Source organism: Lentinus tigrinus (assembly GCF_003813185.1).
Source record: "Lentinus tigrinus ALCF2SS1-7 unplaced genomic scaffold L226scaffold_44, whole genome shotgun sequence".
Taxonomy (NCBI): Eukaryota; Fungi; Basidiomycota; class Agaricomycetes; order Polyporales; family Polyporaceae; genus Lentinus; species Lentinus tigrinus.
In genome coordinates this window covers 176,378-203,917 of record NW_027137953.1, presented here as the reverse complement: position 1 = coordinate 203,917, position 27,540 = coordinate 176,378, and the positions used below count along the sequence as shown (strand labels likewise).

The 27,540-nt window shown below is 57.0% G+C and overlaps 11 protein-coding genes across 11 annotated transcripts; 5 read left to right on the top strand and 6 right to left on the bottom strand.

Annotated features, from left to right (window-relative positions):
- Window positions 1-1,061: 1,061 nt before the first annotated feature.
- Window positions 1,062-3,163, top strand: L226DRAFT_616678 (uncharacterized protein; the record flags this gene model as incomplete). The annotated part of the gene is made up of 4 exons (XM_067686943.1): window positions 1,062-1,122; window positions 1,175-1,363; window positions 2,625-2,821; window positions 2,877-3,163. The coding sequence occupies 4 exons, from the start codon at window positions 1,062-1,064 to the stop codon at window positions 3,006-3,008; spliced, it is 579 nt and encodes a 192-aa protein (XP_067530328.1). The 3' UTR covers window positions 3,009-3,163.
- On the bottom strand, window positions 3,121-4,692 carry L226DRAFT_526443 (uncharacterized protein; the record flags this gene model as incomplete). Its single annotated transcript, XM_067679047.1, has 5 exons — window positions 3,121-3,612; window positions 3,657-3,873; window positions 3,937-4,159; window positions 4,218-4,385; window positions 4,662-4,692. The coding sequence occupies 5 exons, from the start codon at window positions 4,690-4,692 to the stop codon at window positions 3,121-3,123; spliced, it is 1,131 nt and encodes a 376-aa protein (XP_067530327.1).
- Window positions 4,693-7,458: 2,766 nt separating this feature from the next.
- L226DRAFT_575402 (general substrate transporter) lies at window positions 7,459-9,557 on the top strand (the record flags this gene model as incomplete). The annotated part of the gene is made up of 6 exons (XM_067685186.1): window positions 7,459-7,470; window positions 7,535-7,561; window positions 7,629-7,901; window positions 8,192-8,724; window positions 8,780-9,443; window positions 9,510-9,557. The coding sequence occupies 6 exons, from the start codon at window positions 7,459-7,461 to the stop codon at window positions 9,555-9,557; spliced, it is 1,557 nt and encodes a 518-aa protein (XP_067530326.1).
- A 103-nt stretch (window positions 9,558-9,660) lies between these two features.
- On the bottom strand, window positions 9,661-10,077 carry L226DRAFT_268273 (uncharacterized protein). Its single transcript, XM_067673448.1, has one exon. It carries the CDS (start codon window positions 9,992-9,994, stop codon window positions 9,764-9,766), a length of 231 nt encoding a protein of 76 aa, XP_067530325.1. The 5' UTR covers window positions 9,995-10,077; the 3' UTR covers window positions 9,661-9,763.
- A 1,060-nt stretch (window positions 10,078-11,137) lies between these two features.
- Window positions 11,138-13,015, top strand: L226DRAFT_563229 (uncharacterized protein; the record flags this gene model as incomplete). The annotated part of the gene is made up of 2 exons (XM_067683549.1): window positions 11,138-11,186; window positions 11,249-13,015. The coding sequence occupies exon 2, from the start codon at window positions 11,258-11,260 to the stop codon at window positions 13,013-13,015; it is 1,758 nt and encodes a 585-aa protein (XP_067530324.1). The 5' UTR covers window positions 11,138-11,186; window positions 11,249-11,257.
- A 2,145-nt stretch (window positions 13,016-15,160) lies between these two features.
- L226DRAFT_471297 (terpenoid synthase) lies at window positions 15,161-16,344 on the top strand (the record flags this gene model as incomplete). The annotated part of the gene is made up of 3 exons (XM_067676369.1): window positions 15,161-15,564; window positions 15,618-15,906; window positions 15,979-16,344. The coding sequence occupies 3 exons, from the start codon at window positions 15,161-15,163 to the stop codon at window positions 16,342-16,344; spliced, it is 1,059 nt and encodes a 352-aa protein (XP_067530323.1).
- A 645-nt stretch (window positions 16,345-16,989) lies between these two features.
- Window positions 16,990-17,604, bottom strand: L226DRAFT_575399 (uncharacterized protein; the record flags this gene model as incomplete). The annotated part of the gene is made up of 2 exons (XM_067685185.1): window positions 16,990-17,269; window positions 17,333-17,604. The coding sequence occupies 2 exons, from the start codon at window positions 17,602-17,604 to the stop codon at window positions 16,990-16,992; spliced, it is 552 nt and encodes a 183-aa protein (XP_067530322.1).
- A 590-nt stretch (window positions 17,605-18,194) lies between these two features.
- Window positions 18,195-19,738, bottom strand: L226DRAFT_526438 (uncharacterized protein; the record flags this gene model as incomplete). Its single annotated transcript, XM_067679046.1, has 7 exons — window positions 18,195-18,299; window positions 18,615-18,661; window positions 18,726-19,277; window positions 19,356-19,420; window positions 19,522-19,558; window positions 19,619-19,667; window positions 19,721-19,738. 7 exons carry the CDS (start codon window positions 19,736-19,738, stop codon window positions 18,195-18,197), a joined length of 873 nt encoding a protein of 290 aa, XP_067530321.1.
- Window positions 19,739-21,390: 1,652 nt separating this feature from the next.
- L226DRAFT_493928 (uncharacterized protein) lies at window positions 21,391-24,941 on the top strand. Its single transcript, XM_067677467.1, has 4 exons — window positions 21,391-21,600; window positions 21,657-22,261; window positions 22,323-23,739; window positions 23,794-24,941. Exons 1-4 carry the CDS (start codon window positions 21,522-21,524, stop codon window positions 24,516-24,518), a joined length of 2,826 nt encoding a protein of 941 aa, XP_067530320.1. The 5' UTR covers window positions 21,391-21,521; the 3' UTR covers window positions 24,519-24,941.
- A 501-nt stretch (window positions 24,942-25,442) lies between these two features.
- L226DRAFT_575397 (uncharacterized protein) lies at window positions 25,443-26,516 on the bottom strand (the record flags this gene model as incomplete). The annotated part of the gene is made up of 2 exons (XM_067685184.1): window positions 25,443-26,142; window positions 26,203-26,516. The coding sequence occupies 2 exons, from the start codon at window positions 26,514-26,516 to the stop codon at window positions 25,443-25,445; spliced, it is 1,014 nt and encodes a 337-aa protein (XP_067530319.1).
- A 252-nt stretch (window positions 26,517-26,768) lies between these two features.
- L226DRAFT_268009 (uncharacterized protein) lies at window positions 26,769-27,454 on the bottom strand. Its single transcript, XM_067673446.1, has 2 exons — window positions 27,108-27,454; window positions 26,769-27,031 (listed from the first exon to the last, which is right to left on the bottom strand). Exons 1-2 carry the CDS (start codon window positions 27,338-27,340, stop codon window positions 26,953-26,955), a joined length of 312 nt encoding a protein of 103 aa, XP_067530318.1. The 5' UTR covers window positions 27,341-27,454; the 3' UTR covers window positions 26,769-26,952.
- Between the last annotated feature and the right edge of the window lie 86 nt (window positions 27,455-27,540).

The following is a 27,540-nucleotide window of genomic DNA, read 5'->3' as shown; positions in this document are numbered from 1 at the left end:
TGGTGCAGCGCGACGCCTTCAGTGCCCCGACGCCTTGGATACTGCAAAGCCTTGCACACTGGGACAGCTGGAGCGCTGCGACACCTGGTGCAGCGTGACACCTTGGATACTGCAAAGCCTTGCACACTGGGACACCTGGCCAGCGCGACGCCTTGGATACTGCAAAGCCTTGTGCACTGGGAGACCTGGAGCGCTGCAACACCTGGAGAGCCATGACCCTGGAACACCACATGTACTTGAGTGGTGCAAGGTCTTGTTGTGCCCTTATACTGTATTATTCATGTCTTATAGTCTGTGCCTTCTGAGATGCTTAATACACCTAACTGGCTGGAGAACATGCTGTCTGTCATGCTCTGGTGTCTTACTTGCCTTATGCCATCTGGTGTGCACTGGGCTACCCTATCATATATTTGCCTGGCACACAAGTGCATGTCTGGATGTCTCCCATCACATGGTACACAATATCGCCTTCAGCACATGTCTTCCTGAATGAACTGAATATCTGCTCCACCTGTTGTGCCTATAAATTGGCTGGCATGTCTTGTATGTCTATGTGCCTTACCATCTGTTCATTTGGGTCTTCTACTCCAGGAGGTGGCATCTGACAGTCCAGGTAATATAAGACAAATTGCTGTCAAGGAAGACATGCGAAAAAAGTCAGTAAGACCTAGGACTGCATTGACTACATCTATGACTTATTGCCTTATTTCCAGTGTTCCAGGTAACCTAAGACAACGAATATTTTGCTGATGTAGGTACGCGTGCTGTCTCTCATCCGGTCCCTAAGCTCACTTTATGCGGGGTTCTCTCTCGACGCTTGCTATCTGACGTCTCCTACATCACCAGTTCGGAGGTTATCAGTTATCGCGAGGAATATCCTCGATCGCCCGCGCTCAATCCCTCACTGCAAGTCCGCCCAAACCCGTTGCCGAGACGCACGAAGGACAAAGGACGAAGCCTGCCTTGGTTATTGGGAGACCACTGTTCAGCCAAGCTACTTCTAACGCATTGTAAGTGTTCACCGTATTCACTCGATTTCAGCACGGATCTCATTTTCCGCGATGCTTCCAATATCTCAACACAACCACGGCTACGATCCACCCGTCAGGAAAGCCCCATTCCGTACGGCATACGTACAGTACACACTTATCACGCAGGCCGACCTCGAGCACAGTCCATGTCCTGGGTTCCCGCCCGCTATCGCGCGCGCGCTCTATCCTGGATCTCATCCCGAGTCGCGGACACGTTGCTCCGGGGCTGCGATGTGTTCTCGCCACCCCGCTGGCGCAGTACGACGAGGCTGGTCTGACTATCTGCGGCCGACTACGGATCCTGATTCAGGACCACGGTGTGAGTACGCGAGGTACGTACTAGTCACTCGACATATTACATGTGCTTCAAGTCAACTCCGCTGTGTCTGCGCGGTGGGGAAGCCTCTCCTCCATCATTCCCGGAGCCGTCATCCTTCGGGTTCGTGTATTGGTCCTTGGACGGAAGCCGCACGCTATGGCCAGGCGCGTCGATCTCGAGTAGATTTGGCGACCTCAAGCCGGAGCATGTATGGCCGGAGAGCGTGTGAGTATACGTGCTCTTGAACGCACTGATATTGAGAGAGACGCGGGGGGACAGTGGGCGCAGCAGAGCTGGCATGGGATGCGCGACGTCCACCGACGTTCCCGGAAGGCGGACCGCACAGACCGCGCATCGCAAGAACACCTACCTCGGCGAGCTCTTCCAAAGTTGCGCCTGGCACTTTGCGCTCTCTTCCCTCTGCCCTCGGGACGATCGTCTCTGCTCAATATGTATTATGTGATACATAAGCTGGGACGACTATGCTTCCTGCGCCTGCCGCACTTCGCTCTACTTACATCAGACTCAGATCGAGGTGAGCTGCCAGTTCGCACAAGCTTTGAGTCCCGCGTACTGCATCCACGATGACAGATAAACCCTGCACTGGACTGTATGCATCAGTAAAGCAGCCTCGTGCCCTTCTGGTGGAGACGTACGTTATAGGCGCAGTCGAGCTTCAGGCGGCGAGCGAGAGTGACGCGGCGGGGATGGCACGCGCCCCGGGGCAGGAGAGCGGGCGACGGCGGTAAGGACGGACACGGTGCATAGCGAGCGCGAGTTGACGGGTGACGGTGAGCGCAATACAAGTTCAAGTACGCGCCGGGAAACGCGCAACGTGCACACCCTCCCCAAACTCGACTACGCCGATGACGTGGGTCTTCCTCTGCTTTCCTCCCCCGCCTGAACAGCTCGCTGACACCATATGCGTACTCCTACACAGACCCTCGAGCCGCACATCTCTGGCCAGATTATGGAGCTCCACCATAGCAAGCACCGCCAGACGTCAACCGCCTCAATGCTGCAGAGCAGTCCTACGCCCATGTGCCCTCTTCCAAGGAGCAGATCAAGCTCCAGTCCGCGCTCAAGTTCAACGGCGGCGGGCACATCAACCACTCCTCTTCTAAGTTCTGAAGAACCCTCACGCCCCAGTTGCAGGGCGGCGGCGAGCTCGCTGCGGGCCCCCTCAAGACGCCCTCGTCGCTGACTTTGGCAGTATCGATGGAGAGTCTCATTATCGAGCCCGAGCCGCGCACACCGCTAACTCACACCCGCAGCGTCCAAGAAGATTATCTCCGTCACCGCCGCCATCCAGGGCTCCGGCTGGGGTTGGCTCGGCTACAACCCCGACACCAAGAAGCTCGAGATCGTGACCACTCCTAACCAGGACCCTCTCCTCTTACACGTCCCCATCCTCGGCATCGACATCTGGGAGCACGCCTTCTACCTCCAGTATCATAAACTTAAAGCTGATGTGAGTCGCCCTTTCTTTTGCCCCCGCGTATGAGCGAGCTCACGCACTCCCGCAGTACTTGACCGCCATCTGGAACGTCATCAACTTCAAGGAGGCAGACCGTCGCTTCGTCGAGGCAGCCAAGTCCGTTCGAACCCGATACGCGTGTCTCCGCGCCGCTCACGCCCAGGACTATGAAAGTGCGTAGGCTTTGGAGGGTAAAGAGTGAGGCAGAGAGCAGGTATGAGGGAGGGGACATTCCTGCCGGAAATGGCCTTCGCTGTAGGTTTACTCTGCCGATAGGTGTGTATGTTGCTCGATCATACTCCATATGCACTGCTATCTTCCTTCCTTCCATCCCATCCCTTCTGCGTTCGCGGCTGTGCCTCGGTGTCGTGATGCGAGTTCGGCTCTAGTGAGGGGTGTACAGGTGAATGCTGCGGTAGAGCTGGCTGCTTGGGGGAGATGGGATGAGGTAGTGACCGTGTGCAGATTGTGCCGGGAGAGAGAGCCGTAACAGATGCCAAGGTGTCGCGCGAAGAGGGATCTATTGTGATGTCGGATCCGCCTGGTCGGGCTTGAACCGCAGCCGCGCGAGGAGCACGCTCTCCCAACGGCCATTGTAACTTGTTCCCAAACCTCGACACCTTCGCGTACTGCGGATCCGCAATCGGCCCCAATGGAGATCGCTCACGGCCAAACGAGAACATGAACTCTCCCCACGGCTGCCCGACATGCGTCGTCGAGAAGACGTTGAAGTCGACCTGGCCGTCCGGGTGCTCGTGGCTGACGAAAAGCGCGTAGTCCTGCGCCTCGAGTGAGCCAATGATTGATGAGCGGACCTGTTAGTGAATACCGTGCGCGTAGAAGACGAAGACCAGCACGTACCAAGGTAAAGCATTTCTTTCAATATACGATGCTCGGTGCCGTAGATCGCAAGGATGCTGTGGACGTTCGCTTTGAACCACTTCTTCGCTGTCGACAGATCAGCGAAATACCGGTTGTTCGTCGAATCCGTGATCAGATTTGCCGCGTTGTGGCCCGCACGAAGGGGCGACGAGTAGTGTCGTCGTCTGAAAAGCATCCTCGTCAGCTGCCGAGTCGCTCACACACAGGTGTAGCATGGTTGTACGTACGCATGCTTGGCATTACTGCGCAAGCTCAGCCACGACTGGATGATATCCATCAGACCACGCTGTGGCACATTCCGCTTGTCCTGCCGCTGGCTCTCGCGTTCGACAGACCCATATCGGTGCAGGGACGGGATGTTCTTCGCGTGCCCGTTCGAAGACCGGGTAGGCTCAAACGAGTTGAACAGCGTGATGAACTCGCCGCCCGCGTTCTTGCTGTGGTAGTCCACTGCGCCCAACACGACTTGCTAGGATGTGCATCGACGACGACGCGCGACTCCCTCGACCGCGTATCGACCTGTGCCGCCTCGTGTTCGCGAGCGTCTGCGTGCCAGGTTCAACGATTTCAACCTTTCCAAGCGTTTTTGGTACGGCCAGCGTCCGTCGATGTCCTGGCGGGTTGTCTGCAGAGAAGAGAGGGCAGAGGTAGGCCCCATATGGCATCTTCATGAGAGCTAAGAGATGACAGTCGGCAGCCTGAGCGACGATCATTCCCAGTCGAAGTTCGGCGCCGTGACAAAGCTCGAGAGGACTGAATACTGAGGACCAAGGAGCTTTCGGAGCGTTTCCAGACGTTGAGCCTCAGAGAAGATGTGTCCTCGCGCGAAGATCTGCCAGGACGAGCTTCCTGCGCTTGAAGGCATGACGGAAAAGGGACTAGGTGCAAGTGAGTTAGATCAGCGACTACGTATGAGGGGGTATGAAATATCGTTCGCGGGTTCGGATCTTACCTGGAGAGGGCACACAAGTGGGGACGGCCATCGCGGTTCAGCGCAACGTACACGCGCTCTAGAAACTCCACCCCCTCCGGGATCTGCAGCACGAGCGGTACGGGCCCGTTCCATCAGGTGGTCATCGGGTTACCGTCGGCGCTGACAATGTAGATTACAGCGAGTAGCCTTCCGAGAGGTTGACGGGGGCGAGCCGCGTCGTAAAAGTCGAGGTAAAGTGACTTGTCATGTTCATGGAAGGGGACATGCAAAGGCTGGACGCCGCGACGGCGGCAGGGTAATGCGGGGTGAAAGAGGCGGATAGGAGGGCGTGGGCGTGGACGGATAGGATAGAGGACTTTGGGGAGCCGGGAGTGGAAGGGATGTATCATGTCACGGATGATAAGCGGCGAGCCGAGTCCGAGTACAGATGGTCAACGTCCTGGATGCGTGTGGGTGGCGAGTCCGAGTCCCCGAGTCGCGAGTGACGAAGTGTTGTTATTACAATACACTGAGGGACCGTGAACCCAGTGCGATCATAAACCTCAGCGTGCGAGCACCGTTGAAAGGTGGAGCTGGAAGTCGTCGTCGTCCATCGTGGTGGCCAACGTCGAAAACCGGATTGGAAGCACAAGCAATTTAGGCCGGCTTGTCAAGGTTCGTAGGTCAGTTGACTGGCTGCAGTACTTAGCGCTGTCCAAACGAGCGAGGCTTACTCAAGCTGCAGGATGACCGGCCTCTATAGTCAACCCGGGGGTGGGTGGGGTGGGCGCCTCAATTCGGGGCGACCCGCAGCTGTACCTCTATGAAAAATTGCACATGCGATCTCGCCGGTCTGTGAGAAGATGTATGAGCGCCACTGGCATGCGTGGTTAAGACGAGCCTGAGGACGAACAAGCCGTACCATTTCCGTGACATCTGTGGCTGCAGACCAGTGCAAACCGCGGGCGGGCGCATGGCTCGCGGATCTGGAATATCAATAACGAGATCCTGGGTGTGTGCCAAGTATACTATATGTCAGGACCTGTCAGGGTCGAGATAAGTACTATGTACTTGGCCAGCACTGCCGCTCACCGTGATGATGGTGGTGTCAATCTGTAGACTGTAGCCTACTTGGTGGCGGTACGCTACTATCGCACGATTCCTGGATTGTGATTGAGAATATAGTTAGCTTGTGTGTCCATGTTGGTGCGGCGATGAACGGCTCGGAAGAAGAATGGGATGTTGTAAGAGCTCGCAAGTGTAAGGTCGAGGGGAAAGGGGCATGAATAGACGCTCAGTGACCACCCGCAAAAACGCCCGCGCCTCATGCTCTTCTTCGGTCTCACCACTGCGGCACGCAGCATGCTTCTTGCTCTTTCTTTCGGACTCTAGCTTCGGCGACGGCTGAGGCCTGTTGAAGTTTGCTGATGCTGATGAAGTGTCGTCTCCGCCTCAAGTCTCGAAGTGCATTAAGCCCAGGAACCTGGAGATTCGGCTTCGATACGATACTGGCCAGTTCGACCCATCCGAGGTCGGAGGCCGGAGGGCGACTACTGCAGGACGCCTGAACACATTCCCCAAGGCTCAGGCTGCCTTCGACGCTCGAGTCTGATCTGAGCCCTCGTCGTCGTACGCAGTTGACGCAGCCTGAGTCCAGGCGAAGTTCCAGGACGAGATTTTGGTCCGCAGGTCACCATTCGCCGTGGTTCCGCGACCGGATAGTGCGGCCTCAGGCCTCGGGAGGATATCAGGTACGTTTCGAGCCTCTCTATGCTCGCCGGACCGAGTGGCATGCGAGTCTGATCTCTCATGCCATCGTGACACACAGCTCTGAGCACGCGTCGCTGTCATTGGCGTACTGGATGAACGATCGAATGGCAACGCCGATCGGGTCTCTGGTAGGGGAGACATTCAGGACTTAGAATAGCATTGGCAAAGAGGCGGCCCGAGTCGTGGTCACGGTCGACTTGCGCCGCCTACGTAAGTACCAGCCATGACCTACACATGGTCCATGGATCACGATTCAGAAGAGACAGACCTAGACACGACCCTTGTTCCTGGCGGCAAGAGACTAAAGTCAAGATCAAGAGCACTTGCAGTGCGTTCGGGACCGCGCCACACACATCGCGGCCCTGGGCTCATCGCAGGTCCGGAGGCCCAATCATGAATCAAAACGCGACGGGAAGATTCGACGCGTAAAGCCATCGATCGCACAGTGGTTACGAAACGGGCTAGGCGGCAGGCGGTGGGAAGTGTCGCCGACATGGGTGCCAATTGGTTGGGATGACCGAGTCGCCGGAATGATGCCCCATCCTGGAGCGTCATGAGGTCGTGGTGGCGTCCCCGCACTCGTCCCTGTGCGTCGCCCGCGACGAACCGCATCGCGCGCACCATGCGCTCTTTTGTTCAGGCGGCGGGGCTGCCGGCGCATGCAGGTAGCGCAAGCGGCGGGGTGATCTGACGGTCGTGATGGATCGTGCCCTTGGGCGCTTGGCTTCAATTCTTGCGCTTGAAGGACTCTGAGGTGAGTGCTTTGCACGAGAAGGGTTCAGATGACGGCGTGGTTGATGCCAGACTTTCTGCAGAGCATCAAGACCATCAATCGCGGGCTGCGCGCACCCCACGAACCTGGGGTGCGCGCGCTCGTGCCTGGGTCACCGGACTCCACCTAGTGCGGTCCGCGCAGGCTCCGCAACAAGGTTGCATGTGCACCCACGCCTTGCCGACCGCTATAAGAACGAGTACGGGTGCTTCTGGGGAACACGGTTGTGGTCTCACCTCCGTGCTTCCCATCCACTGTGATCCAGCTCTCAACCCTTCAGGGTCAGTCTGCAAAATGGGCAAAGGCGTACGTTCTTTCTCCTTTGTTTCCGCGAGCCTACCGCCGTCCTGACACTTGGCACGTCACACAGTACAGTGCTGCAATCGCGTCTAACCCGGTAAGTCCCCGACAACCGATCGGTTGCTACGAACCCCTTTCGCTGACATCGCCTTCGCCTTAACCAGTACATCGTCGGTTCGTTCGCATGTATTGGCGGTGGACTCTTCGGATTGGACATCTCGTCCATGTCCGGCGTCCTTTCCAATGATGCCTACAAGAACACATTCGGCAACCCTGGCTCTAATGCTCAGGGCGCCATCGTCGCCGCCATGCCTGCCGGCTCCTTCGTCGGTGCCCTCGCCGTCTCCAAGCTTGCCGATGTCCTCGGTCGCAAGCTGACGATTATCATCTCTGGTTGGATCTGGGTCATCGGTAGTATCCTCCAGTGTGCCGCGGTGGTGAGTGTTCCTCTCCCCTGTCTTCCCCCCACCTCTTGCACTCGTACCCCGCATCGAGATGCGTCCATCTCTGCGGCGCGTCCTCGGCCGATATGGTAGGCACGTCTCCAAGTCCCGAACCGCCGGGACTTTGATAAGCCTAGAATATCTAGTCCCCGGACTTTCCCCACGCTCTTGCGCTGCCCCACGGGCCCGGGACATCATGCAAACGCGTCGTTCGTTCTGGGCTGAGTTTCATCACCATCTCCTCCTTGGCTCGAACGTGTCGCTAATATGTCTGGGTCTCGCAGAACCGCGGCATGCTCGTTGTTGGCCGTATCGTCTCTGGTGTCGCCGTCGGTATCGCTTCGGCCATCGTACCCCTCTACCAGTCTGAGATCACCGAGCCCCGCATCCGTGGTCGTCTCGTGTCGATGCAGCAATGGTCCATCACCTGGGGTATCCTCCTCCAGTACTTCGTCGAGTTCGGCTGCTCGTACATCGACGGTGTCGCCTCCTTCCGTATCCCCTGGGGTCTCCAGATGATCCCCGCTATCATCCTCTCCCTCGGCATGCTCTTCTTCCCCGAGTCTCCCCGTTGGCTCGTTGACCACGACCGCTCGGACGAGGCGCTTACTATCCTCGCCGACCTCCACGGCAAGGGCGACCCAAACAACGACCTCGTCCAGCTCGAGATTGCCGAGATCAAGGACCAGGTCCACTTCGAGCGCACTGAGGGCGCCAAGTCCTACTTCGACCTCGTCAAGCCTGGTATCTTCCGTCGTGTCGGTCTCGGTGCTGCGCTCCAGATGTGGTCTCAGCTTTCGGGTATGAACATCATGATGTACGTCCGCTCTTCCTACATCGTCTGCAACCCCCGGCTGACAGAAACATTGCAGGTACTACATCATCTACGTCTTCCAAGGCGCTGGCCTTACTGGTCGTCGTGGTAACCTCATCGCCGACTCGGTCCAGTACGTGCTCAACGTCGTGTTCACCATTCCCGCCATGATCTACATCGACAAGTGGGGCCGCCGACCCATGCTCCTCGCCGGCACGCTCCTCATGGGATTCTGGCTGTTCCTCGTCGGCGGCCTCCAGGGTGGCTATGGCGCGTGGGGCGAGGTCGACGGCGACCGCGTCTGGGTTATTACGGGCCACGACGGGATCACGAAGGCGGTCATCGTCTTCTCGTATTTCTTCGTCTGCTCGTTCGCGATCACTATGGGCCCCGTCTCGTGGACGTACCCCGCAGAGATCTTCCCGATGCGCGTGCGCGCCAAGGCCGTCTCGGTCTCGACCGCTGCGAACTGGGTGTTCAACTTTGCGCTCGCGTGGGCGGTGCCGCCCGGGCTGTCGAACATCGCGTGGAAGACGTACTTCATCTTCGGCACGTTCAACTTTGCGGCGTTTATCCATATCTTCTTCATGTTCCCCGAGACGGCCGGACGGACGCTCGAGGAGATCGAGGAGGTCTTCGCGCAGGGACATATCTTCACTGCGTGGAAGATCAAGCGCGACATCGGCAAGAAGACTCTCCAGGATATCAAGGCCGATGACAAGGTTCGTTGTATTTCTGCGGTTCTCCTCGATCGATCCCGTCGCTGACTGTACTCCCTTTTTGCATAGCACGAGGTTCACGAGGTCGAGAGTCACGAGGAGAAGTCCGCGGTGTAAGCACGGCGCTCGTCTCGATCTTCAATCTCCGCTCTGCGGGTCTCGTTCTCTCGCATCCTTCCACCTCATCTCCTCTCCTCTCACCTCTTGGCCATTCACCTCCGCTATGTTACTATTACCCACTCGCAGTGTCGTACTACCTCTAGCAAGCGTACGCTGCCTCTAGTCGTTCGCGCTCGCGTTGTTGTTTGTTGTCCACTCGATGTCTACCGTACATAGTCACCAGCCCCACATCGCATTGTGCTGTCTCGCCCGTGCATGTGCTCCTGTGCTCTGCTCTGTGTCCCCCTCATCTCACGAGTCCTCCGTTTTCCTTGACGATAATGACAGTATATCGGCACATGTATTAGTACCTGTACTTTGAGACGATGCTTCATTCCATCTGCATTGCACCGACACTTGCTTACGTCCTGTGCCCGAACCTTCTCCGCTAGCATGCGCCCCGTGTGTGGGAACCTGCCAATTTCTACTAGTCAGGGGGGAAATGGGAACTGCGCCATCGGCGCACTTAGATCTGGTCTCCCGGAGAGGTCGGAAACGTTCAAGTCAGCTGGTCGTCGTCTGCATTCTCGACATAATCAGGGCACACACGGATCCGGATCTGGGAGTCGAGCGGAGGCGGGACTGAATGTAGGAAGGTTCGAGCCTCCGGGATGATGTTAGTGGAAGCCTTCCTGAGACGAGTAGATGTGCTTATTTCTGGCTCGAGTCTCTCGCGAAGACGGCGGTCGCGGGCGTTGGTATATTATTGACAGCTTCGCGCGCCGATGTCGTCACTAGTGACTACTGCGGTGGATATCTCTCAGCGACTATGCTTCCCCGGGAGACTGCGAGGAGGGACAGTTTGACGCTTCTAGGAGGACGATCGGACGCACGATTAGTTTGCACTGTGTAGACGTCCAAGCCCCTGGACCTAGTACTAGCTTGCACGACAGCGACCCGTCCAACCGATAGTATTATAGTGCTAGGTGCTGTCTGCGACACAAATCTCGATGCATGAAGGTTGGATCGCACCTGGCAGTCTGGACGAAATTTGAATTGGCTGCGCGGCTCGATGTACCACCACTGTTGTAACCTTCAGTGGTTAAGATCCTGAGTGCTCCTATGTAGTGGGCGCGATGTGGTCCTGACTCGTTCCTGACGCCGAAGGAACTCCGGAGGTTTCCTGTATGAATGATAGGTTAGAAGTCTCGTACTACGTTCCAAGCTTGACGTTGATCCATATGTCACCGCCGTCCTGAACTCTTGCAACGCTGGCTCTAAGTAGCCTCGCGAGGCTTGCTTTTTCTCTGCTTCGCCTCAATTCGCGTTTCAGAGTCGGCCACGACATGATAGAACGGGATACTCAGTTTCTCGGGCGTAGTACGCCCCGTCTAACTGCAAATCTGTCTTTGTCGGGGAGAGCGTAGAGCACGATGTATAGTGCACGATGTAGATGGTGAGTGAGGGTCATGCTAGTCGGACTGAGTGTTGTACTAGACGATATAATCGGACTTTCAATGGTTACTTACTTGGACTAGTACATGTGCACAAGAGGACAAGCGCCGCACCGCACCGGGCGTCTGCGGACCCACAGGTTTCCACGTTTGTACAACGTTCATTGTTCAACTTCAAGTTCGAACTTGTTGGGTGAGCCTCGAGGCTCCCGCACTGACTCGAGCTTCCAGGATTGTAAACTGATACCTTATCAGCCCATCGACATGCACACGCACCCAGCCGGCCCTATATCTCTCCCAGCACTCACCCAGCCAGCTCACGGGCTGTCTCCCAACGTCCACCTCGCTGTTCTCAGACGCCGCGTCCCTCATCTCTTCAACACACCACGCCACCGTCAACGCTCGAGACAAAAGACGAACGCCATCCATTTCTTCCACATGTCTTCATCTTCTTCATCTCCTCTCAACCCGGCCGCCCAGGCTGGCCCCGCACCGCCAGCGACTCCGAGCACTCGGGACATCATCGAAGGCTGGATTCGCGAGTTGAAACGCGACTCGACTGGGTCCACGCTCCCCACTCCTGTATCCGCCGAGACCATCATATCGCATATCCGCTCTACTCGCACCGACTCTTCCACCGGCCTGCCAGTGCGTGCGGCACTGGAGGGAAACATCGCGTTGCTGCGCAAACTGTACGAGGCCGCTGACGCCTATATCGACCCCGACTCGATCGATGGTATGGACGTCGTATTGAGATTCAGCACGAAAGACGGGGTTGAGCAGCTCATACAACGCAATGTCATCCCGAAGGTTTCTCGGTTCCCTGACGTGCTCAAGGACCTAGCTAAGGACCTCTGGGGCATCGTGAGGGCGCTGGTGCCACCCGACTCCCTGAGCGGAAAGGCAGACGAACTCGAAGGGGACGTGGACAAGCTCTTTTCCGGTATCTTGGCGGGGATTGTACGCTACAGCGCGGCCAACAGCTCCCTCAGTATGTATGGAAGCCTGTCGGAAGAAATCAGAAATCAACAGGATTGGGAGGCGGGGGCGGCTCAGCATGCGGCCAATCAGTCCGATTGGTCGAGCAGCGATGACAGCAATGGGTCCTCGGGCACAGGCGTTCTGCACTTCCAACAAACGCTCCTCGGCCCTCCACCTCTCCAAGCGTCGTCGGTTGGGAACAGTCACGCTCCGTCGGACGCGGTGGCGAAAGGACAGACCCCCCCGCCGCACTCACCTACTTCCGACGCGCCCTCTTCCCCCCATTCCAATCCTCCCTCAGAAATTGGGAGCGCCCGATCATCCGACTTCAACGGGAGCCGCATTCAAGCGCAGTCGTCGCCCCGGCGGTCGCTCGCGCCGCTCAACAGCAACCAGACTCGCGCTCGGTCCCACTCCCCCAAGCTTGGGGCCACGAATGTCGACGATAATGTCCTTGTTCGCAAGGGATCCCGTCAGTCCTCGAGGTCGCGCAGTGGCTCAATCCCCGTTGACATCAATGGTACGTTCATGCGCTCCTCTGCGGATACGTACTACCGTCTTGACCAAGGTTCTATCATGCTAGAAGTTCTCGTCTCGACCATTCAGAAGGAGCTCGCGAAGAAGGACGCTCAGATGACGCAGAGGGACGTTGTCTTCCAGTTGCAGGAAGAGCTCAAGCGCGTCCGCGAGCTGGCAAAGGTACAGGTCGCTCACGTGACCGCATCCCTGGAAAAGGAGCAGAGGGAGCGAGAGAGAGAGCGCGCCACGTTCCAGGAGCAGACCGCTTCGTTGGAGAGAGAGCGAGAAAGAGAGCGCGCCACGTTCCAGGAGCAGACCGCTTCGTTGGAGAGAGAGCGAGAGAGAGAGCGCGCCACGTTCCAGGAGCAGACCGCTTCGTTGGAGAGAGAGCGGGAAAGGGAGCGCGCCATGTTCCAGGAGCAGATCGCTTCGTTGAATGGGCGGCTCGAGGAAGGGGACAGGGAGCGCAGGGAGTTGACAAAGGAATTGTTGGCCGTACTCAAGCCCAAGAACGTGGCGTAGGTTGCACGACGACTCAAGTTCAACCACAGTGATGTACCAATCGATATAATCGGACTTTCAATATGTATGTACTTGGACTAGTACATGAAGTTGTTCGATACCCGACTTGACTCTCGTCCGCCACTGTCTCCAGCTATCCCGTATCTGCGCTGTCCGCGTCTGACGATCCGAATTCATTCATCTCCTAGGTCTCTTCCATGTGGTATGTAGAGTACGCGAATGCTAACGTGAGCCTGTACGTCATCCAGGGTCACTAGTACTCGACTTTGCTCGCATAGAAAGCGAGACCGTACCTTCAAATCGGACTGGATACTCCAACTCTCGAAATGACATCTGCAAAAGCTGAGTAACGCAGCGTTACGCGAGTCTCTCTAGGGCTACGATTCAGCCAATTTCGCGCACCACAAATGGATGTCTTAATAGGTTTTGACATACCTTGGCATGGCACGAACTGCTGTGGACCTTTCTGGATTCAGACCTGAGACACCTGTATGAGTTTTATGCATACGATGTGTGCCAGTGCACTTAAACCATTCTCGTTTTACGTTCACAGGAACGAGCTCAAGTTCATCCGAAGTCGTCCCGCTCACTGTTCACACCTCTTCGACACCACACTGAATTGTGGCGGTGGAAGTCAGGCAGGTCAAGGTTCGTACGTGCCTCTCCGTTATTGTTATCCGGCTCCTAAGTGTACGCCCTGACGCCAATGTGTCCTTGAAGGTCTCGACGTTGACGGCTGCCGATTCCCACAAACGCCGTTTTCAATGCGCGGCAAAATTATGATTATCCTGGTTCGGAAGCCCGAACCTTCCCTGTACTGTAAAGTATCAGATGTCATCAGCTATTCGTTGAGCAGTGCTGATAGTCTTCGCATACTAGTACAGATCCACTTGTGAAGTCGCCAAGGTTCGACTCATTCCGGATGCAGCAAGGCATCGTCGCATGCAACCAACCCTGTCTACCCTCCACCCATGGCGTCATTCTTCAGTATGTTTGTTTCAGCTGAAGGTGCTGTCACGACTTACCAGCACTTGTAGAGACCCCAATACATATTGCAATCTGCTGGTTTATTAAACCGGGGGGTGTACAATATGCCCGGTTTATTCGTGATGTCCTGTAGGCAGCCCTGGGGCGCAATATTTCACTCGGCCCTGCATCTAGTAGATGTCAGAAACGCATACGCGGGTTTCCAGCTGTCCAGCGTGGGGCTGAGAGCGTGCACAACGTCGCGAATGTTGGCCAGAGCGACGTGAGCGCCGTATGAGCGCCGACGCTGTAGCCCTCACAAGCGCCCGCGCCCATCTTATCGGTTCGACGCTAGTCTCCATCTAATCTGGACCCGTCGGGCGCCCCGACGTATGTTTTCCGAGATGCTTAATTCTCATGCATCTTGCTAGGTACTTTCTTGTGTATGCAGTGCCTCCCACATCTCTATCGAGTTCTACATTCTGAGTCTATTAGAATTTCTGCCGGCACTCCATGGGGTGCCGGTACCTCAAATTCGGAAAATGTACCTCGGAGCGCCCGACCTGGGAGATTAGATAGGATTAGATACGCTGGGTTATCGCATCAAGCGCCCGAAGCGATAAGATCTCGATGGGCGCTTTTGCCCCCGCGCGCACGTTGCCCTGGCCCACATTCCCGACGTCGCTCTCGCTCTTCCTGGTACACTCGACAGTCCAAAACGCAGCTGCAAGTCGCTGACATGTATAACATACACTAGCCCAAGTACCACCTGATTAGGATCACACGAAGGTACGCTATGAATAAACCGGCATATTGCATACCCCCCGGTTTAATAAACCGGCAGATTGCAATATGGATTATAGACGGCTCAGCACTTAGCACATCAAACGCTATGGGCTAGTGTCTGCTGTTTGTTGTCGATTCAGTGGCGCTCAGTCTAAAACACCGAAGTGGTGGAGAGTTGAGATAGTGAACATGCTAGATCCCGATGCGCGTGACAGGCACAGCGGTCATACTGCCTCTTCATTTTTCCTACTGCACGTACTCGAGAAGAGGTAAGGTTGGTGGAACCAAAACCGCAGAGGACAGAAACTTATCGCTGACCGTCTCTCTGTCTTAGTTATAAACCGTGTCCCTCAGCTTGCTGAGCTTCGGCGAACCGTACACTCATCCAAAGTCATGACCTCCTCCGAGTCGACCACTCTCCCACCGGCCTCCTTCGTCCTCCCGGACCTGCACGCCCTCACCTCTTTTCCCGCCTCCTTCAACCCCCACTACGCCGCTGCCGCCGCCGAGTCTTCCGCTTGGATCGCAAGCTTTCCCGGGGCCCTCACCGACGCTACGGTCAAGCGCGCCATCTTCCTCTGGTGCGCGAGCTCGCTCCTTTGCGCGCACGCGTACCCGTACGCAGACCATGAATCCCTCCGAACGACATGCGATTTCTTCGGGTTGCTGTTCACGATCGACGAGATCAGCGACGACCAGGACGAGGGTGGCGCACGGAAGACCGGGAGTGCGCTCTACGAAGTCATGAAGGACCCCGACTACGACGACGGGAGTACGCTGTGCAGGATGGCGAAGGAGTACGTTCCTGCCGTCGTCACCTCCACATCCACTTACGGGGCTCTCGTTACAGTCTGACGACTCGGCTTCATGCGCATTGCGGTCCTCTGACATATGCTCGCATGCTCAAGTACTGCAAGGCCTACACAGAGGCCGTTGCACGGGAGGCCGATCTCCGCGCCCGCGGGGTCATTCTCGACCTCGATTCGTACGTCGCCATCCGCCGCGAGAACAGCGCAGTACGGTTCTGTCTTGAACTCGCAGGCGGTGCACTGAACGTCGACCTGCCGGATGAGGTCGTCGAGGATCCGACGTTCGTGAAGATGCACTTGGCCGCCGTAGATATGATCTATTTGGCGAATGTGAGATGCGCCATTCCCAGAATGCTCCTGCCTAACCGTCACTGTGACTCACTTGCCACGCTCTCCTCATAGGACCTATACTCGTACAACATGGAACAGGCTAAGGGCCATACGACCAATAATGTGATGACCGTCCTCATGCATCACCTGGGCCTTGATCTCCAGGGCGCCGCAAACTACATCGCCGAGCATTTCAAGACGCTTATGGAGACGTACCTCGAGGCGAAGCGCACGCTACCGACCTGGGATGCAGTGATCGACCTGGGAGTTGCGCGGCATGCGATGGCGATGGAGTGTTGGATCGTTGGTAACCTGAATTGGAGCTTCGAGTCGCAGCGGTACTTCGGAGCTGCGGGTGCGGAAGTCAGGAAGTCTCGTGTGGTGCGGTTGTACCCGCGCGACTCGCATTTGCAAGGAGGCTCTGATGGCGATGACTGAAGGTCCTCAACCGGGCACATGATAGTACTGTGTAGTTGGATTAGATCAACTTGGAGTCCCTGGATGTAAAGCCTGTGCCAGGGTTGCAATTCGTGGTATGTGATATGATATACTTATACACATGATTTGCGGGTACTAGAAGCAAGGTGCTCGTAAGTCAACACACATACCGCCAATCTTACACATGACCTTACCCGCTTATTATATATCCTACACCATGCCCGCAAGCACCGGCAACGCATCCCAGTTCTCCTTCTGCAGCTGAATCTGCCTCATCCGCTTTGGCCTCATACATGCCCTGCACACGCCGCCGTGCATACTCTCCGCCGTATTCATCACACCCATGATCGACGACCCAAACAGAATCTCGCCCCAGTGCCTCGTGGTAATGCGCCGCGCGACGAACGTATCGTACCCTTCGTCGCATTCCATGGCATATGGGTCAACCAGTGGGTCATCCTCTCCATAAAGCTCGCAGTCGAGCCCAGGCCCCGAGAACGACGCCGCTTCACGCAGGACCTCTTCTACGCGCTGCCGGAACCCACTTTTCAGTGCGAGAATCCGTTCCAGATCGGCCTCGCTGAGCTTCTCTAGCGTCACCTCGTCCTCTCGCGGGATACCGTTGCGAAGGCCGCGCTCATCGAGTTACGCGCAGAGGAACAGAACGAACGAGAGCACGTGGGGGTCATCGGCATCTAGGTCGATGAGACGGAAGACATAGAGGGCTTCCACAGCATGGTACGGGGCGAAGTCGATGCTAAACTGGTGCGCCAACACCTGGCCGTACTCATCGAGGGTTGTGGGCACAATTGAACGGAGGTATGGGGTGCACTCGTTCACTACATCATGCATGCCGTACTTGTGCCCGACGCGGATCAGAGCGGCGAGAATCGGGAAGGTGGTCTCCTCGGGAGTCTTGAGTCGGCTGAATACAAACATCGTGAGCGATCTCAAGGGATCGGAGTTCACGTTGAAATGGGCGACACACCTCTTCCCATATACGACGAGCAGGAATTGCCGAATGTCGTACTCCGTGTCTTCGAGGGGAACAGTTGGACACCCATCAAGGTTCTCGTCCTTGCATAGTTCCTTACTGAGGTTGGGGAGCTCATGTTCGAACATACCAGCGAAGAATTCAGAGTGGAGAGAGAGGACGCCCTTGTGTACCCGGAACGCGGCATGACGGTTCTGTGCGAGGAGGACTACGTTCCCGTCGAAGAGCCAAAATTCGGGATCCCTTGCTATACTCGCAATATACATCGTGGAATGATTCAATTCGTCTGTTGTTGAGTCTCGGAGGGCTACTTGTGCTGCAGGGAGAACGAAGGGCTCCTGGGTTTGGCTGAGGCGCCAATGTGGTCGACCGATCCAGAGAGATTCAACTCGTAAACATCGGGGAAAGGACATGGAAACGGACCTGGCGGAAGGTAGTGAGTGGACGAGTCACGACCAGAGTCAAGACGGGGTACCGCGCGACTCGTAAAGCGCAAAATGTCAACGTGTTACGTGTGAACGAGAATGACGTCAACCTGGGAATCGGCGCATTGAACAGTTTCGCAGACGCGAGACATGTCAGGCGCGTACAAATGTACGATGCGGCAATATTACATAGGTGACTCCGGTATTACGAGTATCACAGTCTCACCGTCACCTATCAGAGTACGAGCACATGTTAAAACGTGGTTTTATTTCGCGGATCCAAGATGAAGGTTGCCAAGCATTGAATTGGTCTAGTTGAGTGAAGGCACCTCAGGCACTCCCAAAACTCGTCCTCTTCGAATAGTCAGCATGAGACGCGACATGAACAGTAGGCTAAGCGGTGACACTCACCCTCATCAACGAAGGATATGTCACTGGCCCGCGGTCCAGCTGTATGCTGGCGGCGGACTACTAGATCGTTCATCGGGTGCCTTCATCCCGGACTCGGAGCGGTCCTTGCGCTTTCCGCCCGACGACTGATCATAGCATGGAAGTGCTTCAAGTCGAGCGAGCGGAGGCGGTGTACTGGCAGAAGCCCGAGATCCCTCTGGTGTGGCCACGGACGACTCCGGCGCGGTTTGCCCTACGGTCATCGGACATTTCGCTGGAGCCGAAGACGGAGTCCGATCTGGCGGAGGACACGGGAGTGGCTCTCCAAGTGTATCACCTTTCTCCAGAGATGAACGGGAAGAGGAGCCGACGATTGTCATGTGTGATGTGCAGAGCGTGTATCCATCGAGGTCATCTGGATCACCCCTTGGAGAATCTGCAAACGCAGTCCGGCCGCTGACCAGAGAGATACGATGCCGATGTGCCACGATCCTCTCCATGAAGGGACCTAATTATGGTCATGAGCGCCGAGTCTGAACACAAGCACTGCGTGCCATATGATCGATACTGACCCTTCCATTTACGCAGCCTTGCATGTCGGAATCTCGTGATGAGCAGCGCAACCAACAGCACTAGAGCTAGGACACCGCATATGCTGCCGACGATGACAGGTACACGATCTGCCTGGGGGGCTGGCGGAGGGGTTGACGTCGCAGATGTAGACGACGTCTGAGAGGTGCGTGAACCGTTGTCGGACGAGCCTGATGGTTGTAGCAGCGGAACGCCCGATTCCGTTCCCGTATTGGTTCCAAAGGTTTGAGTGTTGAACGAGAGTGCGGTCGCCTGTAGGGTACCCGCCACCGTGATTGGAGCCGAGATGAGACCAGGCGTGTAAGTGGCCGTAGGGTCGGCCTGTCGGACTGCGAGGACGATGCGTGGAGACCGAGTCGGCAAACCAGTGCCTGGAGGTTCAGTTGAGAGATCCGCCATTGTCGTCTCTACGGAGATAGGGACCGGCGCCAGCGAGACACTCGTCGTAACAGCATCATTTGCGCTGGTTGGAAAGGAGGATCTCATCTTCATCCTCATGATGTGGCGAGGGGGGTGCTGTCGAACCGCGCGACCTGCCCGCGGAAGATCAGTACTATGAACAGACGAGGTCCTAGCTGAGAGATCGCCTGCCGGCCAATGTGACAGCGTACCTTCAGCCGAGGACATTGCAAACGTTGTCCTAGATTCACCATTCATGTTGGAGGATGACAGGGTCCTACCGGGAAGTCGAGGACGCTGCTAGACACGTCTGTTGAATCTGAATCCAGGGAGAGACAGGTGAGCAGGTGGAAAAAGGTTGGCAAGTGCTCGACAAACCTTGACTCGCCAAACGTGCACGATATTACCGTCACAACTGAAAGAGAAGCAGGAGATGAGAGAGGGTAACACAGCAAAAGAGGTGCTTCTTACATACCCAGGGAGACGATGGAGTCGGGCACACGGTCGTACAGATCCGAACTGCTCTGAGAGCACAACAACGTATCCGAAGCGGTGCGCTGGCAGTCTATAGGCTCACAATCCAGACTATGGGCATGAGTACGGCAACATTTGTCGCTATGAGGAGCCATAAGGAGGAGCGCACGTTGACGGTTGCTCTCGGCAGGGCTGGCAGATCCGACTGGGAGCGACTCGGCGGGCTGTCAACCTGCAAGACAAGCGTTTTCGTTCGTGAGTGGAGACGACCAAAGGGCCCCAGCGGTCGAATGTGAGTTTATGCGAGGCTGTAGAAGGCCTATAAGCATGAGCTTGAGGATGCGTGCTGCGAAGGTGTGTGGTAACGAACGCGCGTCTGTGTTGGGCTGCGGTCTAGGCATCGATATCGACACAGATCAACGCCGTTGGCGGGTGTTTCGTGAATCGTGTACAGGTGGCAGTTCTGTCTAAAGGTCAGTATAACTGGCCCGTGTTTTCGTGAGAGTCCTACTGAGTAGTTGCTGCCATTGCCATACCGCTGCGAGGACGTGATGAGAGCAAGGAAACTACGTCGGCGCGCGAGCCCCGAGCGCCGGCGCAAGAAGGCGTTCTCCGGCCCAGGCTGCGGCACTGCATACTCTCTGCACACTGTCAGTGACACTGCTCGTCTATGCAGTATACGATAGCTGTTTCACCTCGAGCGGCGTATGATCATGTTCCTTCGACGACCGTCTCGAGATCCCACAGCGACGGCGTGAATCGTAATATTATGATCGAAGGCTATTGAACCGAGGGTACGTTAGTCTCTCAGTCTGACCGGAAAGGATCAGGCGTACCCTGACATATTGAGGTCCGAAGAACCCATCATCCGAGTCGGAGCGAGAGCGGGGCATTCCATTCAGGGAATCGATTGCGTGTTTCGACAGGTTAAACCCTGGCGTACTCGTCGCGGGAGAGGAGGTATCAGCAAGTGAAGGCGCGAAAAGAGAGTCATAACCATCTGTTCACAGTACGGAGGTCTTCTCCACGCCATTTTGTGAAAATGAGTGACATGTAGAGTACATGACCGTGGGCTGATTGTCCAGACATCGATGGAGTTATATCGGAAGGCCCAACGCATCTTCACGGCTGTTAGTAAACGGAGCTGACCCAGCTACTATATCTCAGCAAGGGATCTGTTGGCACATTCGGCTTCAGGGAAACGAGCTTGGTCAGAACTTGGATCCGGACGAGCGCTATGAGCGTCTGCTGAGCTAAACCACATACCGTGAAGGATGACATTCAGGCCCTCGAGCTCAAAGCTTCGTGTATCAGGTACGAACCTGTGATACATCAGAAGACTGCAACGGCGGTTGATGCCCGAAGGGGGTTTACGGAGTCGAAAACGGTAAACGTACGTCCAAGAATCGAAAATCAAGCTGGCCGTAGAGCTGCCTCGATGCAAGATGGCCGCAGTTTGTGGCCGAAAATATCACGAAGAAAGCCTTGAGATTTAACCACGAGGCGAACGAGAGCGAAGAACGTCGGAGGATGGCCAGACCAGTCTCGACAACCTCGGCCGCACCGCGTAGCGAGAAGGACTCGTAAGACCAAGGAGAGATGTATGCGTAAAGTGAGAAGTCAACGTCCGTTTCACCGACCTTGTTTTTTTCAAAGTACAAGCGGAAGGGTAACGGTAGTTGTGGTAAACAACGCGAATAAAACCCGAAGCGCGGCTGCCACGGGGAACAAATACGAGCAAACACGGGATCAGTCAGATCACACGCCGCGCAGGCGGTCTTCAACATCGACCACAACGACGGCGACGACGCACACGACGTCCACGACTTGCCTCACGTCCCTCTCGCCCTCTATCTCGTTCTTCACGCCAATATTGCCAGTCTCCCGATCGTGCGGCGCCCGACATGCGCGAGTCCAACTTCGCGTTTCCCGCCCAGAACAGGGCCTCCGTCTGCATTTCGTCGCAGCTCTACGACCGACGAGGTGAGTACGCCCTCGAACACGTTCAGCTCAAATGGAACACCGATGTACACCCACAGCACTCGACACCAACTCATCGCTGCCCCTGTTCAACTCGCTCACCCATCTCGTCTATCTCACCTCCACCTCTCCCCGAATACGCGAGATCATGACCATGGACGGCGGGCTCGAACGTCTAGTGCGTATCCTCCATGACTTTTGTTTGTCGCCACCACCCCCGGACAACCCTGCGATCTTCTACGGCTTGTCACCGCCCGGCTCCCATCCCCCAAAGCCCCTTCCGACCCTTCTCCCAAAGTCGTATGACAAACACGCCGCCTATCGGTTCTCCTGGGCCTTCCAGTGTATCGTGAACATCGGTGTACGTGGCAGCGAGCCCATCCGGAGTCGCGTCGTGCAAGCGGGTACCCTCGAGGTCGTCGGATGCATCCTCGAAGCCTGGCTCGCGAGCAAGGGGTTCGCTGTTGGACCCAGTGTCGCTGCAAACGGTATGCCAAGGGAGACCAGGGAGCAGCGCATGGCGAGAAGGCAGGCCCAGACGGAGATGCGCCAGAGGCAGCAGGCCGCGGAGTTAGCTCGGGCTCTCGAGCGACAGATCGCCGCCGACCGCCTCACCGTGCGCCCAGCCGACACTTCTGTGCAGACCGTCGATACATCACAGGAGGTGCGTTCTCGTACTCGTCGGCGCTATCCAGATCCACTGACAGATGACTAACATCGCGCAGGAACCGATGCAGACGGAACAGGCAACACCCAGCGCCTCCCGCGCACAGGATACCGACACCTCTGCGGACACCTCCACCAACGCTACGCCGAACGGATCCAATACTCCAACAGGTGCCGTTGTCGTTCCTGCCCGCGATCGCAGCGGGACTATCATTGCGCGTCCTGTCTGGGATCAGCCCATGGCGACCACGCGGCGGCCACATCGATCGAGGCTCAACGTTCCCAACGTCTCGGCCGGTCCATCTACGTCAACGTCGGCTGCGAACTCACGACCAGAGACCGAGACGGAGGACGACGGCGACGTGGACATGGATACCTCACGGGACGGCGATGTGCCTTCCCCCTCGCCCGAACGTCAGGCCACAGACACGGGTACTATTCGCGCGACACATTCACGGCGTGCGGTTGGTATTGTCTCGGATACGGCGGCCACAGCTGCGCCCGCAGGTATGGACATGGCCTCGGACGCCCACATCATAATCAACGACGAGGGTGTCGTCCCTGGCGTCGGTGTCGAGGACGGGATTGTTTCGTTGGAGACAAACGACGATTTCGCGATGGGTGCACCACCCGGAGCTCCTGGTGCGCTCGAAGGACCACCCCCTCCTCGCACAGGCGCTGATGGACATCCAGGGGCGGGGGAGCGGACTCCCCGTGCAGGAACTACTAACCTTCCTATGACAGCCGCACGGACCCCAAGCGTCGGCAACTTCCTCACACCTACGGTCGATACTGGTCGTAATATGGATACGGGCACGCCGGCCAGGCAGAACACGATCCGCGGCGGGAACACTGGCACCGGCAACAATGGCACACCCAACCATCACCATCACCACCACCATTCCCGCGAGGTCGACTCGGGGCCCTATCGCGACGAAGACGTCCTTCTGAGCCTCCAACTGCTTGCATACCTGAGCAAGTACCCTCACTGCCGGCAAGCGTTCTACAAGCCGCGTACGAGCTTCCACCCGGCGACCGCTCAGCTCTCCAACGAGGGCAGGTATGGTCAGCCTTCGTCGTCGTCGCGGTCCGCAGCCGCGTCTTCATCGTCGGCAGCCACGTCTACCTCCGGTCCAAGCAGAGACGTCCACCCTCTGGTGAAGGCGTTCAACAACGCTACTGGCCGTTGCAAGGAGAAGGAGCGCGCGTCGTCGTCATCGTCTGGGGTTGTGGCAAGCTCGAATTCGGGATCCGGTCCGAGCGCACCAGCCAATGGCAACGGCGCGGTTCCACCACGGATGACGAACGTCTTCGCCCTCGTCGAGCGGTTCACCTACAGGCACAGCTCGTCCGAGCTCGAGTCCCCGAACCCACCGCCCAGTCTGCCGCCGGAGATTCAGTATTGGGCAGGCGTTATCATGCGCAACGCGTGTCGGAAGGACGACAGCAGAGGCGGCATCCGGCAGTGTGCGAACAGTGCGTGTCTCTTCGTGTCTCTTTCGTGAATAGGTGTGCTGACGGAGCGTGTAGTGCTGTGTGGGCGGTGGGAGCGGTTCCCGCGAGAATTTGCCAAGTGCCGGCGGTGTCGGAAGGCAAAGTATTGCGGGAAGGAGTGTCAGAGCACAGCGTGGAGCGAGGGCCACCGGTTCTGGTGTAGCGCGAAGGACCCGGAGGAGGATGGGGACCACCACCATCATGGCGAGAGCTCACGCTCGGGTGCGAATGCTGGCGCCGGCGCGAGTGGGAACACTGCACGTGCTGACCGGGCGGAGAGGAGAGAGGCCCGCGAACGTGAGCGAGAACGGGAGAGGGAGAGGCAGGCGAGAGCGGTCGCGGCGGAGGCGAGGTTAGCGCAGGAGGCCGCTGGTGCGACGGGGACGCGCACACAGCCTTCGACGGTCCGGATCTCGACCAGCGCAAGCTCGACCACGACGACTGTTCCGACACGGCAAGCAACAGCGCAAGCCCCCATTGGGACCGAGGCAGCTGCGGCGTCGACGTCGAGGAATCCGAACGCGATACCGGTCCTTGCTGCCGCGCTGGATGGGTCCAGGACGTGGACGTACCTCCCGGGCAACGCCGCACCACCCGCTGCGTGGCCGGAAGACGCGAACGCGAGCGCGGATTTGCAAAGACGCATATTTGCGAGACATCTTACGGCGCAACGAGGCGAGCAGGGTGCGGAGGAAAGCGAGATGGCGGGTCCGTCAAGCGAGGCGGCAGGAGGCGACGATGTGGACATGATGATTGACTGAGCATGTACGTCTGTTCACATTCTTTTCTATTCTATCCTATCCGAATTGTCATCCCCCGCGGCGACGTCGCGATTCCCTCTCGTTCGCCGGCTCCCCTTTACCCCCCTGTCCTCGCCCATCCCCATAGACGGCGCGGTACATTCTGTGCTGCGTTCTTGATCATAGTCGCATCCGTCTCTGTTCTTGTCCATCACCGTTGCTTATGCATACGCATCCATCCTGTGTCCGCCGCCCCGCTACCTCCATACGTTCCTCGTCACATTCCAATCACCATCCCCACGTTTGGACTTCCACAATACCTTGCCATTGTCGCCATCATATCGCACCCCGTTGGTCTCGTCTTCGTGCTCGTCGTCGCATACTCGTCACCCCGCAATGTAGTTTATAACCCTCACATCCTATACCAGACATTAAGTAATCGTGAACGTAGTTTGGCTTCGTTCTGCTCCCCTGGTGTGAGCAGTGTGCATGTGGTTGAGTGGTGAGTAACAGGGTCTGGTCGCTCGAGGAGGCGCGTTGCAGAGCTGGGAAGCCGGGATCGCATGCGCAGGGTTCCTTCCCATATCCAGCAACCATGACCAGATATCCCTCACCTGTTTCCCTGAGTGCTTGAGGGTATTCGGGAATGGAATAACATGGTAGAGGTGAACAAGATGTCGGGACTGAGGTGTTGTGGAAGCGTTCTGGTGAATACTCGGAGGAGACCTGGGGCAGTATATATGTAGACGACAAGCATCAAAGTTCTTGCCAACCAGGTCACGCAAAAGTGGACGCCGTCACTTTCTGGCAGACTAAGTACTGTGAGATTCAGTATAACGAGAGAAAAAATTACAAAGGGATATCGACTTCGAGCACATGTAAGCAGGAGAAGAAAACATCGCGCATGAGGGTAGTACGCCTGCGTGCATGCCGTTCCCGCGGCATCTACTGGCCTTGCCAATACCTCGTCGGAACTTGGGCCACCGTGACAGCCTCCACGAACTCCTTCCAGACCTGCTTCCGCAGGGCTTCGTGGCGCTCCCGCGCGTCCCGTTCACATTCATCGCAGATCTGCCTGTTGACCGAAAGCTCTTCGATGCAATAGAGTGCCCATCCGCTCATCGCATCCCCGCGCGCAAGACGTCCTGCCACGGGACCCTTCGGGCACATGACGGCGTGCAACGCGACCTCGCAGCCCGTCTCGTCGCATTGCTCGCCAAGGGTGTACACCGTATCGGAGCACAGGGCAAGCACCTTCGCGCTGAGCTCCTGCAGGCGCGCCTTCGCCGTGAGGATAATCTGCATGTCCTCCTCACTGAGCACCTCTGGGGTTCCATCCAACCGCCACGTCCCCTCACGAAGGACTTCAACTGGGAGTTGGGCGCAGAAGTAGACCGCGGCAAGGTAGAAGCCGTCGTGTTTCAGCTTGATCAGGTTGAACGCCTCGATCGCCTGGTAGTCTCCCAGACCGAAGGAGAGGCGGTGCTCGCGGTCGAACGCGTCCCAATCGCCGATGTCCCCAGGGAAGACAGGATTGAAGAGCTGCCGGGATGCTTCGGCGAGCAAGTCCATGCCGTAGGCGAGCGCGAAGCGGCGCAAGCCAGCCACCTCGGAGAACGTGACTGGCAGGGGACCATCGAAACACCTTTGGGCATCGAAGGTAAGTAACGTCAGTACTCCATGCACACCATGATCAAGAACGTACCTGAAGCCGTACATCACAAATAACGCTTGCCTGAGATCGTACGCGGTGTCGGTACTTCTGAGCCACACCATCGGCACCCCCTCGAACAGATTCACTGTGCCATAGCTCACAACCGGGTTGGGCCCTGTGAACCAAGACCTGAAGACCGTCGAGTGGTGTGCCAGCACGCCTTGGTGGACGCGGAAAGCGACACCTTGCGCCACAAGGACGACGTTCCCGTCGAAGAACCACAGAGGGAGGAACCTCTGAAGTTGTGGAGTGGGCTCAGGAACGCAGACGAGTCGACCTTCCTGAGTGACGTATGGTGCCGACATACTGAAGACGAGGTGGGGGCTGCCGCGAGTGGCGTCAAACTTTGTCAGATCACTAGTCGAGCCATTTCTCAAACACAAGGGACTCACGAAGCGAAGGCTGCGTGAAGAGGATATCTGGTAGCTACAGGCCTGCTGTGGCTTGTCAGGTAGAGAAGATAAGCGTACGACTGAACTCGCAAGATGTGGTGGAAGGGATTCTGCAGGCTGACGCGCCGAGGAGGCGAAATGTCATGTCGACGCCACTCACACAAAGACGTTGTTTTCTCTTTCAAGTTCTGGGACAACGGTGAATGTAGCCCCTTTCGCGCAAATACCAAGGGCTTAGTGCGATGATCTCGCACGTGCTTATCTTCATGTGGTGGTCTGAACGATGAGGGACTGTACACGAACCTCGGTTTCGCCGTTCCAGCCCGGGAGGAATAAAGCCATGTCCGTTTTACTGTCCGGTCACACAAGGCGAACTGCGACGTCGACTAGCGTACACATCCTTGAACGGACGCCGACGCGCAAAGTTGCTGCGGCCGTGTGTGATCAATGAATTCAGCCAAAGACGGGATTAAAATCCAAGTGGCAAGGGAGAAAGTAACGCACCTAAAAAGGCTACAGCAGTGCCTCGGGATGCAAGGGGCTGAACGAGATCGCAATGCAAGCGGTACTTGAACGGACGCGTGACGTAACTCCTCCAAGTCGCGTCTCGGAGGCGCGTCTACTGAGGCATTATGCACCGAAGTTGCCACTTCGGCGCCGAAGTCGCAGCACGAAACAGTTCGCAACCGACTGCGAACGGGTCCGGGGGCAGATCGTCTGCCGTGGCTATGTCGCATCGGTACCTCGCCATGGGAAGGCCTGTACGAAGCGCCGGAGTCCGGGAGCTATAGGTAGCAACAGTACCTGCAGCGCACGGCGACGACAGAGTCCGGAAGCAGAACTCGAGGCATGCGAGGAATAGAGGGAGTGCGAGCCGGCAGGTCTTGCGTGAACCACGGGGTATATAAACCCCATGTCTGCGACTCGAGCTGTCAGC

Coding starts and splice junctions, on each gene's coding strand:
- L226DRAFT_268009 (XM_067673446.1), bottom strand. CDS start 27,340: ATGCGACATAGCCACGGCAGACGATCTGCCCCCGGACCCGTTCGCAGT. Junction 27,032..27,107: donor CACTGCTGTAGCCTTTTTAG/GTGCGTTACTTT, acceptor ACACGGCCGCAG/CAACTTTGCGCGTCGGCGTC.
- L226DRAFT_493928 (XM_067677467.1), top strand. CDS start 21,522: ATGCGCGAGTCCAACTTCGCGTTTCCCGCCCAGAACAGGGCCTCCGTC. Junction 21,601..21,656: donor GCAGCTCTACGACCGACGAG/GTGAGTACGCCC, acceptor GTACACCCACAG/CACTCGACACCAACTCATCG. Junction 23,740..23,793: donor CATCCGGCAGTGTGCGAACA/GTGCGTGTCTCT, acceptor CGGAGCGTGTAG/TGCTGTGTGGGCGGTGGGAG.
- L226DRAFT_268273 (XM_067673448.1), bottom strand. CDS start 9,994: ATGCTAGCGGAGAAGGTTCGGGCACAGGACGTAAGCAAGTGTCGGTGC.